Source organism: Nycticebus coucang, chromosome 3 (assembly GCF_027406575.1).
Source record: "Nycticebus coucang isolate mNycCou1 chromosome 3, mNycCou1.pri, whole genome shotgun sequence".
Classification (NCBI taxonomy): domain Eukaryota; kingdom Metazoa; phylum Chordata; class Mammalia; order Primates; family Lorisidae; genus Nycticebus; species Nycticebus coucang.
In genome coordinates, this window is record NC_069782.1 from 126,203,982 (window position 1) to 126,219,611 (window position 15,630).

The following is a 15,630-nucleotide window of genomic DNA, read 5'->3' on the forward strand; positions in this document are numbered from 1 at the left end:
GCTTGGGGAGGTTTGGGGACTTTGCCTGGGTTGGAACAGTGCAATTCCCAGGATTGGCCACTAGGTGGCAAAACAGCTCCAAACACAGATGTTCCCAGAGGGGCAGAGGTAAGAGGTAAAGCAGGCTCTGCCCAGAAGTGGGGTCTATAGGGAAAGCTGGAGCCACGACGGCTAGATGACAAAGACCCTCCTGTCTTTGGAGGCAGGCCTGGATACTCACACAAGCTGCAGGTACTTGAAGGTGGATAGCTGTCCTGGAACCAGCGTGAACTGGTTCCCGTCCAGATAGCTAAGGAGAGGAGAGAACACAGCAGCATTAGCAGTGTCCCCACTCCCCACACAGGGGAGAACCTTCCTGCAGCCAGGGACCTCTCTCTCACTTCTCTTCTACACATAGACCATGTGATCAAGCAGCCCAAAGTTGTTCATGAGAGGAGAAAACAACTATGTCGTTTAGGCCATTTGGGAAGGTTCCACCCAAAGAACCTGGTAAAAGCCACAGGGAAGCGAAGTCTCTCTTGGCTTCCTTAACACATCCCTTCTCACCCTGTCAGCCTCCTCCCTGTCCGTGGGCACTGCTTGGGTCTCATGCCCTCCCCTGCTATTCTACTCTTTCTTGGACAAAAAGATCTGATTTGCATGTTACAGGTCACTTCCCAGCTATGAGGGCCCCTTTTTACCTGCTGGCGCTGAGCCAAACTTTCCCAACCAGCTTCTCCCAACTCCATCAGCACCACCATTCTGACCCCTCATGTCGCTTCTCCAACCCCTGTGTAGCTAGCCCCATGACTGCCGGCTTCCCTTGCCCATCAGCCTCTCATCATTGCCTTCTGCTCCACTCTCACATTACCCCTGACTGCACACTGCCACCCAAGCCCAGGCTCTTGCCACAGCCACCTCTGTTCTCCCATCTTGGCTTCCCTTCTGGCTCCGACTATATCCACTGCCATCCATGTCATCACCCTTAAAGCCAAGCCCACCCAAATCCACCAAGTGTTCCATTTTATAGGATACAGCTTGTGGTTCAAGATGCTCAGACCTCTCTCCTCCCATCTTCCATCCTTGCCTAGAGACTAGAATTTGCTAAGTGATGACCCAAGTGCCAGAAGTTGAGCTCACCTGGGCCTGGCACAGGGCCCCACCAACTATAGCCCATGGGAAGGCTCTTCCCTGTTCCCCAAGGAGCCAGACAGTAGCAAAATCAGACTCTATCCATCCTTACCTTACTCTGTGTCAGACAAAATGAATTCCCACCCATCTCATTTGATCCTTGCAGCAGCCCTTGTCAATACACCCTAGTAGCCCCATTTCACAGCTGACAAGACTGAGGCTTGGAGAAGCCAAGTGATTTTACCAGCATCTGAACTTCATTTAGTGCTCTTGGTCAAAGAAGGCTGGCTGCCCCACCTGTCCCACTATTCTCGGGGCTGCAATGTATGAGACCCCAAGGAGAAAACAAGGACACAGGAGGCCTACAGAGCCTAACACTGCCATAGAAAACCAGGCACAAGATGGGGCAGGCGAGTCATAGGAAAAGGCCTACAGTGGTTGATATGCTTGTGAAGAACTGGCCAGCCTTGCTGGTAATGAGAGAAATACAAATGAAAACCTCACACCCCTATCCTGGGGAGAAGAAAAGTTCAGTTATGGAGGCCTGGAGGGATCAATCCCAGGGGATAGGCGAGGTCAGGGGCTAAGCAATGTGTCCACTGGAGAGGCCCAGCTCTCCATCCCTGTTTGCCTTATGCACACTCCGTGAGAGCTCAGATACCAAGCGTAGACCAGCAGTGATCTGAGCACCACCACCTTTAGTGCTGACTCGGGAGGTGAGAAGGCCACGGTTGTAGATTCAGTGAGAACGCAAAGAAAACAAGCCTTCCTTGGAAGGCCATCAGGAGAAGGGCAGAAAAAGTCCTAGAAATGCTCTTTGCCAAGTGCTGGTAGTGAAGAGATGCTCACCTTGGTGCTATTTATAACAGTAAAAAAATTTGGAAGCAGCTTAAATATCCCAGAAAAGAGGACCTGTTATCTGGATCATAGTAGATTGATGTGAAGAGCATTGTGTTGCTAGTGAAAAAGAATTGCATTTGTGAGGATTCTTGTGACAGAGGAAAATGCCCAGGAGACAGTGTTTAGTGGGAAAAGCAGTGCTGCTCCTCATTTTAAAGGCAGAACTTGGGGTGAAGGGACGAAGCACTAGCCATGGAGGGCACTTGTGTCATCAGGTGACTGTAGAGACGGAATCAAAGAGAAGCTCAATGGCTTCTTGGAAGCAGTGTTTTCTGCAAAGCACGAACCCCAGCTCCTACTCAGCTAACACCTGCCCACACCTGCTCTGGGTTGCCTTCCCTCCCGCTACCAGGCCCCAACCCTTCTGTCCTGTGGGCTCAGGCTACTTACAGTTCTGTGACATTCTTGGGGATGCCCTTAGGCAGGGCCTGGAGGTGCTTGTTGCTGCATCGGACCACCGTGTCCAGGCAGGAGCACTCCTGGGGACACTGCGGGCGGGGCAGGCAGCCCACCTCCTCCTGGCCTAGGGAGGAAGCTCCGTCAGGCAGGGCCACTCAAAAGACCCTCTCTGACATCGTGGTCACCAGTTAGTCTCCTCTATGCCACACGGCTCCCCTTCCCCCAACAGGGACAAAGGCCCCTGGATCAGTTTTGAGGTTGAACTAGGTCTTGGGCTGATCTCTTCCTCCTCAGACCCCAGGTGGAAGCCAGCAAGGCAGAAAAAAGGATGGCAGCCACACTGTTTCTTCTTCTTCTTTTTTTTTTTTGAGATAGAGCCTCTGGCTGTCGCCCTGAGTAGAGTGCTGTGGCATGACAGCTCACAGCAACCTCCAACTCCTGGGCTTAAGTGATTCTCTTGCCTCGGCCTCCTAAATAGCTGGGACTACAGGCATCCGCCATAACACCTGGCTATTTTTAGAGACAAGGTCTTGCTCTGTCTCAGGCTGGTCTTAAATCTGTGAGCTCAGGTAATCTACCTGCTTTGGCCTCCCAGACTGCTAGGATTACGGGCGTGAGCCACCGTGCCCAGCCTACCATTTCTTGAGTGGCTATAACTACTAGGCACTATAGCAACATCATCTTCTTAACAATGCAGCAAAGGGCACCTGTGGCCTGGCTCACAGCAGCCTTCAAAACAGAATGAATGAATGAATTTCCATTCAACTGAGACCTGAACAGGTTGGATGCTTGCTCAGGTCATAAAGCTGGTGAGAGGTAAGGCAAGGTCTGAGCCCAGGTCTAGCTGATGCAAAATCACTCCATGTGGCCTGGACAGGCTGCTGCCAGCAGGTGGGGTTGGGAGAGGTGAGGAAGCGGAAGACCAGGGAGAAGAGCAGCATCTTGGCATCCAGAAGGGGAAGGGGGCTGTGAGGTCAGCCAGGGAGAGATTCCCAGTGGCAGAGTACTGAGAGACTGTAAGGATGGGGACATCTGGGCTGAGAGGCAACCTGGCTGTGTCACTGTTAGGAAAAATCTGCCTTCCATGGCAACCTTGTGTACATGGTACTCTAGGGAAAAAATGAGGGACGGGGTTACGTTCTGTTCCAAAAAAGGGAGTGGCCACCAGGGAGAGACTAAGAAGTCAGAGGCTGTAAGGGGGCACCGTAGCAAAAAGTGGCCAGGTTTTTCCAAATGTGGGGGATGAGACTCAGGGGGGTCCCCCCACATATCAAGGACAGGGTGACCCTGTAAGTCAGAACACTTAGAACAGCCAGGAGGCAGGTCTCTGGGTTAAACGGACTTCCATAGGGAAAACCCACTCAAGTGTTAACTGATTTCTCTGAGCATTGGGATAATAGGTCACGTTTCTGTTCTTCTTTTCTCCATATTTCCCCCATTTTTTAAATGATTGGCACATTACTGCTCTTATAACCACACGAAGGCACCAGCAGGCAGAGGCCTCCCATCAGCATGCCCGCCTCTCGTGCTCCCATCCTGCTGACCCGCCCAGCCGCTGGCCTCTCCCCTGCCGCCGGGGCCACGAGTTACCTTCCTCACACCTGAAGTCAGGGAAGGCCACGTCCTGCAGTGGGATCTGCCGCAGGAAGTCTGGGTTCTGGCATCGTGGGTTCCCTGTCACGATCTTGCGTTTCCGCAGCCAGTCACCCAGCCAGGCCAGCTGGCAATTGCAATTGAAAGGGTTGGCCAGGAGGTTTCTGGAAGAGGCGGGCAGATGGCCATGAAGACCTCGCCGGTCTCAGGTGTCCCAGCAAAATCTCTCCTGTCCACCATAGTAGGATCTGCTACACACCAGCCACCCAAAACGCTTTCCCAGACCACCAACACCACTAAGAGGATTGGCTCTTGCGACCAGAGATGGAGCTCCAAAGTGGCGGAATCTTATGTTCCCACAAATGTTTCCCCACACCCCAAGTGAGCTCTTCAAAGGTGGCCACCCAAGAAGACTGCCCCCTGAGGAAGGTAGGAGTGGGGTTCCCAGGGCCCAGATGACTGCTCCTTGAGCCTCTGCTGGCCTGCCCTCCCAGGCTGGACTCACAGTGTGGAGAGGGACTGGAGGGTGTCAAAGGCCCCCGGGGAGACAGTAGTGATCTGGTTGTCATAGAGGGAGAGGAGTCGGACATTGCGCAGCCCCGTGAAGCTCTCGTTGTGGACACAGCTGATGCGGTTGTTCCGCAGCATCCTGGAGAAGATGGGGGTATGGGAGAAGGGGAGAGCCCCTTGAGGTGTGCGCCCTGCCAGCTGCCCGCCTGTGCCACAGCACCTCAGGAACCGTGGCTGGTTCACAAATCTCCTCCAGAGGCACTAAGCTGGGAAACGCACACCAGCCAGATGAGGGAGAGTTCTGTACACCTATGCTAACCTCCAGACGTCCCCACCTCTGATGTGCCTCAAAGCTCTGTCCCCCTCCTCTCCACTCTACTGGCACAGACCCATGCTGGCCTCACCTTCACCCCTGGACACAAGTGTTCCTCCTCATCTTATGCCCAGGAGGCTTTCCTGAAACCTAAATCAGGGACTATGACTCTCCAGCATAAAGTCCACCAGTGGCTTCCAAATTGCCACAGAATCACATTTAAACTCTCTACTGTGACCTGTGAGGCTATGTCTACCCAGCACGAGGCCATCTTCTCAGCCCCAGCCCCTGCCCCTTCCCCAGCCCCGGGCCCATGGCATCAGCCCCATCACCACATCTGTCCTGTCTGTGATGTCTTTCCAGGATGCCCTTCTTCCTCATCAACATCTGGAAACACCTCTGTTCGTCCTCAAGAACCCAGCTCAATTCCCCTCCCCAATCAAGACCAAAACCAAGAGGAACACGTAATAGTCATTTCACAAAAGAAATTTAAGTGGTTAATAAACATTCACAAAATGTGTTCACACTTATTAGTAATCAAAGATATTTAAGAAATATTGAACTTTTGTGTGTCATATTTTTTAAAAATGAGAAATATAATAATATTAATACTGCCCAGCATCTGCATGGCCCTGTGCACTTCTGCACACTGCAGGTAGGAGAATGACTTGGTACCTCTCCTGAAGAGCATTTAGTGAGATGCACCAAAATACCCTAAAAGGCACTTCATGCTTTCACTGGCTAGTCTTTTTTAGGAATTCATCATCGGGGACTAATCATGGATGGGCACAGAGCTTTATGATAAAGATACTGCTACAGGGCGGTGCCTGTGGCTCAAGGAGTAGGGCGCCGGTCCCATATGCCGGAGGTGGCGGATTCAAACCCAGCGCCGGCCAAAAAAAAAAAAAAAAAAGATACTGCTACAGACTGAATGTTTATGCCCCCTCAAATTCATATGCTAAAATCCTGAACCCAGTGTGACAGCATTAGAGATGGGTACGGGAAGCAGTTAGGTCATGAGGGTGGACCCCTCACAAATGGGATTAGTGCCCTTATAAATGAGACCCCAGAGAGCTCTCTCATCCTCTTTCTACTATATGGGGACACAATGAGAAGTCAGAAGTCTGCAGCCCAGAAAGGACCCTCACCAGAACCCAACCATACAGGCACCCTAGTCTCAGACTTCCAGGCTCCAGACTGTGAGAAATAAATTTCTGCTGTTTGTAAGCCTCTGGTCCAGGCATCCTCAAACTTTTTAAACAGGGGGCCAATTCACTGTCCCTCAGACCATTGGAGGACCTGTTTTAAAAAAAAAAACAACTATGAACAAATTCCTATGCACACTGCACATAACTTATTTTGAAGTAAAAAAACAAAACGGGAACAAATACAATCACACCACCTCATGTGGCCCGTGGGCCGCAGTTTGAGGACCCCTGCTCTGGTCTATGGTACCTTGTTATAGCAGCCTGAACTGACTAATGGAAATATTAATTGTAACATTACTTATAATTAAAAAATAGAAACAGCCTAAATTGCCAATAACTATATAATATAGAGTCATTCAAAATGGTGATGTAAAAAAAATTTTAATGATACATACAGGTGCTCATATTAAGTTTCAGGAAAAATCAGGTTACTAAATAAAATAAAATGATAGGATTTCATTAAAATATATTTGTACATATGCAGGCACGTGTGTGTATGTGTGGGCGTGTGTGTTGGTATATAGTGTATAAAATGCTGGAAAGGTAGTTGTTTACACAAACAATTAATAATGGTCCCCTCCAGATGGTTGTGGGGCATGGGCCCTTCTCTTTCCCTCTGTCCTCAGCCATGTCTTCCCTGGAAGGAGCAGACTGACTGGTCAGATTGCCCACAGCACCCTCATGCCAGGATTACTAGACTGCTATGTAGCATAACGAAGAACGCCCACAGGAACGGCCTGGCAAGATGGTCATGGATATTCATAAGCAGAAAATGCAAGCTGAACACATAGTGCATAATAAAAAACCCTTTCTGTAAAACAAACAAACAAAAACCCACAGGGAGTCCTGTCACACACTCATTTACCTTCCACAAATTCAATGACACATTCTCAGAAGACGAATGCATACCCCGCTGCGGAGCTGGGGCTTCAACCCGGGGAGGGGGCTTCTACAGCCATGTTGTCTGATGTAGTAGCCATTGGCCACATGTAGCTTTTTCAGTTTAAATTTATTAAAATGAAATTCGAAATTCAGCACCTCAGTAGCACTAGCCACATCTCAAGTGCTCCACAGACACATGTGGTGACTGGACTAGACAGCACAGACAGGGAATAGTTCCAGCTCTATGGGAGGTCCCACTGGACTGCACTGTCTACTGGACACGCTAAACATCTGTAGGATCATCAGAAGATCTGGCCCTGCCTGGGCAGAGGGAGGGGCTCCCTGAAGCCCTCACAAAGGGCTGGGTGACCTCAGGATCCCACTGAGCTCCTGGGGTCTGGTTAACTCTGGCTGAGCCCAGGGTTATGGGATCCCAGAATCCCAGGGGCGATGCCACATCCCTGCTCCCCCATCTATACCCACAGAGTCACCTTGGCAATGTCACCCAGCCCCTCCTAGCTGTGGTAGGGCTGGCCATGCTCAAACACATGCTGTGTTCTTGCAGCCTGTCCAAAAGGCCATGGGTCCCTAGGAGGACCCACATGCCCCCATTCCTTCAACAAGGGACCTCATCACAGAGTCACCAACATTCAATTACTTGTCGCACCATGGTGAGGATACTCAGCTGTCCCCAGCCCCCTGCAAACTGGGGCCAGAAGAGGGGCTTTCCCACCCTTTCTCTTCCTTTCCCTCGTTTTTGCCTACTTCACCCAGCTGGCTCACCCTGCTCCCCAGCCCTGCACTCACAGGGTCCTCAAGCTGTCCAGCCCCCGGAACATGCCGCTCCGGATGGATTCCAGCTGGTTGGCCGTCAGGTGCAGCTCGCTCACGGAGGCTGCCCCCTCGAAGGCCCCATCTTCAATTTCTGATACCTTGTTGTTGCTCAGGTTTCTGGGAGGGGAGTCAGTGAGGGGATTACACATGGCCTGCACCCAGGAGCTCCAGCCCCTCCCTTCCTGTATCCAACAGCCCCATGCACAGAGCCCATCCCCCAAAGGGAGCTCCCCCAACCCCATTCCAGGCCAATATCCGATAGGCATCTCCAGCCCAGGGGTGACTCACATTTTCTTCAGATGTGTAAGTTTTTTAAACATCCCAGTGGCCTCCAGGATGGAAATCTCATTGTTGTTCAATCGTCTGTAAGAGGTAATGAATGAACTTGCACATCCATAAATGATGGACATTAAAGTATCTTCCTAATTGAAAATATCTGGGACTCAGAGGGGATTCCTGGTAAAATTTATTTGACAAGATAGGTTTCAAAAGAAGGCTGGGCCCAGCCCTGGGGGAGAAGGTGAACGGGGGTGTCATTAACATTAAAATGCCACGAACATTTACATACATGAATGACAGATATCAGCAGGCATCAATATATGTGTGTATATACACGTGCACAAATTCATATTTTTAGATAGAGAAATAAAACTACTAAGAATTTTAGAGTCAAGTCCCCCAAAAGAAGGACAAAAGCATTATTGAGGAATATCACCCCTGGTTCAGGCTGGTAATCTGCCCTGGGTATCACAGACCGCTTCCGTGGGCAGCTGGCATTCCAGTGGTCCTCCTGACAGGGCTGGACCAGAAGAAAGCTCAGAGTAGGCCCAGGAGAGTCAGTGGGAGCTGGGAGTAAGTGAGGGGCATGGAGGGGCTGGGGACCCTCACAGCTCGGCCGTGGACTGAGGGATGCGCTCAGGGATTTTGGTGAGCTTCAGGCTGGAGCACTCCACCACGCTGGCTTCACAGCGGCACTTGTGGGGACAGACGACATCACTGTTGCACTCGCTGTTCAGGTGGTAATCCTCCGTGCCTGCAGGGAGAGGGTGGCGTGGGGGCTGACAGCAGGGCAGGCTCCTAGCAGCCTGGGCCAACCCAGAGTCAGGGTCTCCCAGGCTCTCAGGCTGTCCACCCACTCCCACTGTCCCCCCAGGCTGGCCTTGGTTCCTGTCTCCTACCTGGAATGAAGTACTGCTCCTTGGCTGGGGAGAGAAGCAGAAACACCATGAGGCAGGAACAGCCCAGTCTTGCCCACTGCCTAGTTGAGGGCACCCCAGGAATGCGACTGGGCTCCAATCAGGGCCTGAGAGCCCATGTGCCCAGCCCCTGCATGCAGAAGGCCTTTCCTTCGCATTCCTCGCCCAGGCCGATACTGGGGCAGCAATGCGTCCCAGCTCTCACAGGAGCGTCCATTTGTAATGACGTGAGGTGGGACTGTGCTGACTTTGGCGAAGGATCTGGACTCGGAAGCTGACCTACATGGTCCCCAGCTATAGGAACTGCCATTGGGAGGCTGTTTCTGTTGTCCCAAGCTTAGAGGAGGCTCCTATCTCACTGATGACAGTCCCTGGACCTCCCAGGTGTCTTAAAAGGCGTGAGAGCAGGGTATAAACAGGAACTAGCCTGGTCCTCCCTCTAGGACCTGCAGAATGAGGTGGTGCCGAGCAACCTCTCAGATTCAAGTCTAGCATTCGGACACCCTGGTGACAGCGATCTAGGAAACAGCATCTGGTCCCTGAGCAGACTGACGATGGGTGGGCAGGCAGGGGGCAGCTACCTGAGCACCGGAACTTCTTGCTCTTGATCTGCCCAATGCGCTTGTTGGCGAGTCGCCGAGGGCTGGCACAGCGGGCCCCGCTTGTCTCGATGGGATTTGTGCGCAGGAAGTCAGCCAGCCACTTGAGGTTACAGTCGCAGATGAAAGGGTTCTGGGCCAGGTGCCTGTCCAAAGCAGCAGGTCAGCCATCAGAGACAAGGGCTGCAAACCTGTGCTGACCTCCTCCTGCATGAGGCCTCTCTGCTTGTCGGGGCCAAGGCAGCTGCTGGTGGCCTGGAGTCCCAGGCTGGCCATGTGCAAAAATGGGTGTGTACCACCAGGGTGCACCCTGCCGCCTGCAGAGCAGTCCCGCTAGCACCTCACAGTTGGAAGAATTAGCAGCTTCCTGCTGTCCCTCCCTGCCAAGCCTCATTCTGTCCCCTTGATTTCAACCCACCCTGCCCTCCCCTCCCCTCATTTCATAAGCACGGGTGGGGGGAGGAGGGGCCTAGAGACTGGCCAGAGCACTGCTGGCCTTTCAGAGGCAAGGAAGCCAAGGCCCAGACAGGGCAACAGAACCCAGACCCACTGGTACCCTGGCCATCACCTTTGACCTCGTCAGCAGCCAGGGCTCTGGTTTGTCCCCTTTCCTACAAACTCAGACTACAGCAGCCTGTGTCCTACAGCCATTCTCCAAGAGGGGTATGAGGCCGGGGTGGCAGGGCTGGGCCTGCTGGAGCCCCAGGGATTCACAGGGAGTCACCATCCTCTCCCAGGCCATAGCAGCTGCCTCTCCTTGTCCATTTTACAGGCTGACCCTTGACACAAGGAAAACTCAGAAAACATTACTGAGTAGCTCCCTGCTGGGGAATTGCTCATATCCTCTCACTGGGCTGCCTGCAGGTTCAGACTAGCCATATCTGAGTTCCCCAGTAGCAGGCGTGCCCACATGTGTCTGGGCCTTCCCAGCATAGGGCATACCCTGCTCATGGCTGTCCAAACACGACAGCCAGGGAAGAGTATTCCTGCATCTGTCTGGCCGCCATGCCTGAGAGCCAACGTTCCGACAGAACATAGGCCCCCTCTGAGGGACTCGCCATGCCAGAGCCACTTTTCCTCCACCTATGTGCCAGTTCAGACCACCTGACTCGTCAGTCTCTGCACAGCCCCCTACTAGAGACTGCAGAGCTCTCCAAGCAGAGGAGTGAGCCCTTGCCCAGGATCTATGCCCAGTGCAGACCTTAGTCACTCTCTGTCCTGTCACTCACCTCCCGGGATCTACCCCTGGCCCCTGGTTGGGATGCTAATGAGGAGCTTTGCTGGCCTAGCTGGCCCTGCTACTCTTCTCTGCAGTTTCAAAGGGCAGGGAGCTGGGGAGGAAAAATTCTCAGGAGGAAGGAAAAAAATCTGTCTGGTAAAAGATAATCATGTTAAAGGCACACCTAGAAATAGCCACACGGTTCTGCCCCTGAACATTTTTGATAGTGGAAGGAAAGGAAGAGAGGACTGATTCTTACTGTCTTTCTCATCATACGTATTACAGAGTCGCAGTTAAAAATATTTGGGGGCAGATTCTGCATCATTAATATTAGGGAAACACAAATTAAAATCACACTGAGATATCATTTCATATCCCCTAGGATGGCTATAATCAAAAAGACCAAAAAACAAACAAACAAAAAACCCCACAATGCTAATTGTTGATGAGGATGTGAAGAAACTAGAACCCTCTGAATACACCGCAGGTGGAAACAAAATAGTACAGCTACTTTGGAAAACACTGGCAGTTTCTTTAAAAGTTAAACATAAATTTACCTTATGACCCAGAAATCACAAAGGAAATGAAAATGTTTCTTTGCACAAAGATTTGTAAATGAATATTCATAGCAGTATTATCCAGAATGACTCCAAAGCGGAAATAATCCAAATGTCCATCATGTAGAACAGATACACAAAATGCGGTCTATTTATGCAATGGGAAATAGTTTGGCAATGAAAAGGGGAACAGTCTCAATCCATGCTACAATATGGATGACTCTCAAAAACATTATGCTAAGTGAAAGGGGCCAGTTACAAAAGACGGTGTATTACAGGATTCCATTTTTATGAAATGTCCAGAACGGGCAATCTACAGAGATGGAAGATAGTTAAGTGATTGCCAGCGGCTAACACTGGAAATGGGGATTAATTACAAAAGTGCACAAGGGATTTGGGGGTGGGGCGTGATGGGAATGCTCTAAAATTGAATGGTAATAGTTGAACAACTCTGTGAATTTACAAAAAGTCGTGAATTGTGCCCTTAGAACAGGTGAGCTTTATGCATGTAAGTTATATCTCAATAAAGCTGTTATTAAAAAAAAAAAAGTTAAATCTCCCGAAGCAAGTGCAACTGCAGCAAGATCAATACTGTGACACAAGGCACTTGGCCACAGATCTTGGAGCTAAGGACAAATCGAGCAAAATCTGGTGAATTTAAATCTGCTCAGATTTGCCAAAACAAGATTCAGTGCAAGAGTTTAGCCACTTGAGGTTGTGATAAGAATATCTGATTGCACCTTAAACTAATATTTCTTTTATCCTTGTTCCAAATTGCAGCTCAGTTGTTAATACATAATAGGTGCTTATGAAAGTTCAGTTTTGTTTTACGATTTTAAATAATTAGGTCTATTATTACAGAAAAAGTACAATTGAGAGGGAAGCTAATTTCTTGGTGATGCCTATGATGAAATCCCTACCCTATCAGATGTTCTACGGTCTCAACCTCCTCCTACCTTGGCTTCCTTAAAGATAAAATTAGAGATGATAGAACCTACCTCATTTTAAGTCTTGAATAAGATAATACATGCAAAGAAGAGTGGCTCTGGCTCACATGGGTCTCTCTCTCATCCTGGTCCCCAGCCATTAAATCTCCTTAGTGCATTTCTCCCAGACTTTCTGCCAGATGCTTAAAATAATCCATCTTGCCAATTTCTCCCTGTAACCTTCATTTCACATACTTGGCAAGGTTTCCCGATGGGGTTCCATCTTCCTCTCCCTGGCTATAAGTAAATTAATTAGCAGGAGTAGGGCTGTAGGCAAATGTGTGGGCTTTAATGAATTTGTCTTGGTGGCTGACATCTCTGTTGACATGCAGAGTCCCCAGGGAGCAGGCGCTGCTGTACCTTTTACCCAATCTGCTTCGAACCTAGACCAGCATCCCATGCAGACATTATCTGATGGAGAACATTGCCCAGCATATACAGTGGCAGGGATGACAATGACAACAATGACCACAATACTAATCATCAATGCCGATTAAGCACACACCACAGGACCCACAGGTCAACACATCCAGGCAAACTGCCAGCTCAGAATTAAAGACGTAGAATGAAAGAGAGCCCTTGGTGCCTAAGTTTAACCACTGAGCAAGTGAAGAGAAGTTTCCCTAAATGGAAGCATTCCAGCTAAAAGATAAGAACTCTTTTTTTTTAAGCATAACCACAACAGCAATACCAAATGAAGAAGGAATGTTATAATTCATATATCACCATTTCAGGATCCCTAATGAATGGATGAGTCCAGGCATCGAGATCAATGGCTGCTTTTATTACAAAAAGAGAGGCTCCCAGACAGCCCGTGCTTCCTGATGGGAAGTACACATTCCTGCCCACAAAGTCATCTTGCCAACAAATAAATAAATGAATAAAATGAAGCAATCAGCAAAGTCCAGATCCTACAGAACCAGGGTTGCAGTGTCTTCAACAAATAAGATGCGAGGGGAAAAGGAGATGGAGCAGATTTCAATAGATTAAAATTTATGGGACATATCATCCAACATCAGCCGATTGTGTTGTATAGGTCTTATTTAAATTCTGATTCAAGCTATAAAATTGTATGAGACATTCGGAAATTATTAAATTTTTTAGATACATTGACAGTGTCATGGTTGTGTTTTTATTTTTTTTATTTTTATTTTTTGAGACAGAGTCTCACTTTGTCATCCTCAGTAGAGTGCTGTGGTGTCACAGCTCACAGCAACCTCAAACTCTTGGGCTTAAACAATTCTCTTGCCTCATTCTCCCAAGTAATTGGAACTACAGGCACCTGCACAATGCCCAGCTATTTTTTATGGCAATTGTCAATGTTGTTTAGTTGGCTCAGGCCGGGTTTGAACCCGCCACCCTCGATGTATGTGGCTGGTGCTGTAACCACTATGCTATAGGCGCTGAGCCATCGTTGTGTTTTTAAAAGATTCTTTTCTTAGGCTGGGCACGGTGCCTCATGCCTCACTCCCCACTCTGGGAAGCTGAGGTAGGTGGATTGCTTGAGCTTGTGAGTTTGAGACCAGCCTTAGCAAGAGCGAGACCCTATCTCTAAAAATAGCCGGGCATTGTGGTTGGTGCCTATAGTCCCAGCTACTTGAGAGGCTGAGGCAAGAGGATAGCTTGAGCCCAAGAATTTAAGGTTGTTGTGAGCTACAATGCCTTGGCACTCTACCAAGGGTGACAAAGTGAGACTCTGTCTCAAAAAAATATATATATTCTTTCAGAGATATGTATGAGGTCTGTATAGATGACATGTGATGTCTGGTATTTGCTCCAAAATAGTTTGGGTGGCATGGAGGTGGGGTGGGGGGCTACAGAGGAAACAGGAATGGATGGGGTTGGGGGATGAACACCTGGACATTCACTATACTGCCTGCAATTTTCCACCATATAAGATTATAAAAAATTACTACATTTATTGCTCTCTAATTTTTAATTTTACTCATCATTGTTATTACTGTATTTCACCTGATTTGACATTATGAATTGCAAGATGCACAATCATTTTACGTTCTTTGTTCAGTAAAGAACAAAAATGCTGCCAATTAAATGATATGCCATTGATTATAACATGTATCCAAATTTTAGACTGTCAATGTGGAAACATGTCTTAGAATCAACGGGCTTATTATAATTATTGTCATCATGATTATTGTTAACTGTAGTCATTTACAATGAGCTAAGCTTTGTACAAGCATCTCCTTTAATTTCATAATACCTCTATGAAGAAGGTCACAGTTTTATGGATAAATAAAAATGAGGCCCAGAGAAGCCAGTTAATTTTCCCAGGGTCACACAGCATAGCTGGGATTTTTACCCAGAGTCTGTGACCTTCCCCTGGAAGAGACCACTCCCAGTGAGCATGGGAGTCCAGGACAGGACAGCTGCCTGAGCCAGAAGGCTATAATGGCCCCTCCTCATGAGGCCCATATACTGGGGGCCTTTCTGCTATGGGACCTGCAGGAAGGGAAAGGGGGAGGGCAGGGAGTCACTCACAGTGTCTGGATGGCCCTCAGGGAGGTAAACGTCCCCTTGGCGAGACTCTGGATCTTGTTGTCATACAGGGAGAGCAGCGAGAGGTTCTGCAGGTCCTGGAAGGCATCAGGCCGGATGCAGTTGATCTTGTTGGCATTCAGGAGGCTGCAGGTGGAGCCAGGGCCAGGGAGTGAGGGGTGAGGTGTGGGACTGGACTCATCACATGTTGCAGGCACCTTCCTGGGCCTGGGCATGCATTACTGCAGGGAGAATTCATGCAAAGGAGCTGGGCCCTGCAGTGGCCCTCTCCGGGACAGGGCATCTCAGTCCACCACTCCTCTCTTTGAAGGACCTGCTAGAGACGCCCTGCAGGATTCTGGGAAGGCAGACAGCCACCAAAGGCTTTCTGGGGCCTTCTTCTCCTTCCCAGGTTTTTACTGGATTCTGAGATCCTATTTGTGTTCAGTGCCTCTTGGATCCTGGGAGAAAAGCTACTCCTAGAAGCTCATGGTTTAAAGAGGCTGAGCTGGCCTGGGTGCCCCACTGCAGAAACAGGTATGTCCCCAGCCACATAGAGTCTCAGAGGCACAGGCCAAGTCTCAGGAGCCCCTCTGCAACAGCATCCTGCCAGCAGCTCTGAACCCTCCTCTACCTCCCTCTTTGGCCTCTGCAGAGCCCTGGAGCCTCTTTCATCCCTACTAGGCCTGCCTGTCTTCCCAGCTCCTTGTCATCCCTACCAGGCCTGCCTGTCTTCCCAGCTCCTTGTCTCCAATGAGTCTCATACTCCAAAGAGACTGAAAGGGACAGTCTGGCCAGAAGAATGCTGTTCCCCCTCCCACTCCTGGG

General features: G+C 49.7%; 1 protein-coding gene across 2 annotated transcripts in view; it reads right to left on the reverse strand.

Moving 5' to 3' along the window:
- The window catches only part of SLIT1 (slit guidance ligand 1), a 177,273-nt gene that overhangs the window by 36,140 nt on the left and 125,503 nt on the right, over positions 1 to 15,630 (reverse strand). For both annotated transcript variants that reach the window (XM_053584668.1, XM_053584670.1), the window contains 10 exons: positions 14,806 to 14,949; positions 9,527 to 9,690; positions 8,928 to 8,951; positions 8,638 to 8,782; positions 8,038 to 8,112; positions 7,723 to 7,866; positions 4,508 to 4,651; positions 4,000 to 4,166; positions 2,401 to 2,533; positions 221 to 289 (listed from right to left, as the gene is read on the reverse strand). In XM_053584668.1, coding sequence (XP_053440643.1) covers positions 221 to 289; positions 2,401 to 2,533; positions 4,000 to 4,166; positions 4,508 to 4,651; positions 7,723 to 7,866; positions 8,038 to 8,112; positions 8,638 to 8,782; positions 8,928 to 8,951; positions 9,527 to 9,690; positions 14,806 to 14,949 — 1,209 coding nt within the window. The remainder of the gene's footprint in view (positions 1 to 220; positions 290 to 2,400; positions 2,534 to 3,999; positions 4,167 to 4,507; positions 4,652 to 7,722; positions 7,867 to 8,037; positions 8,113 to 8,637; positions 8,783 to 8,927; positions 8,952 to 9,526; positions 9,691 to 14,805; positions 14,950 to 15,630) is intronic.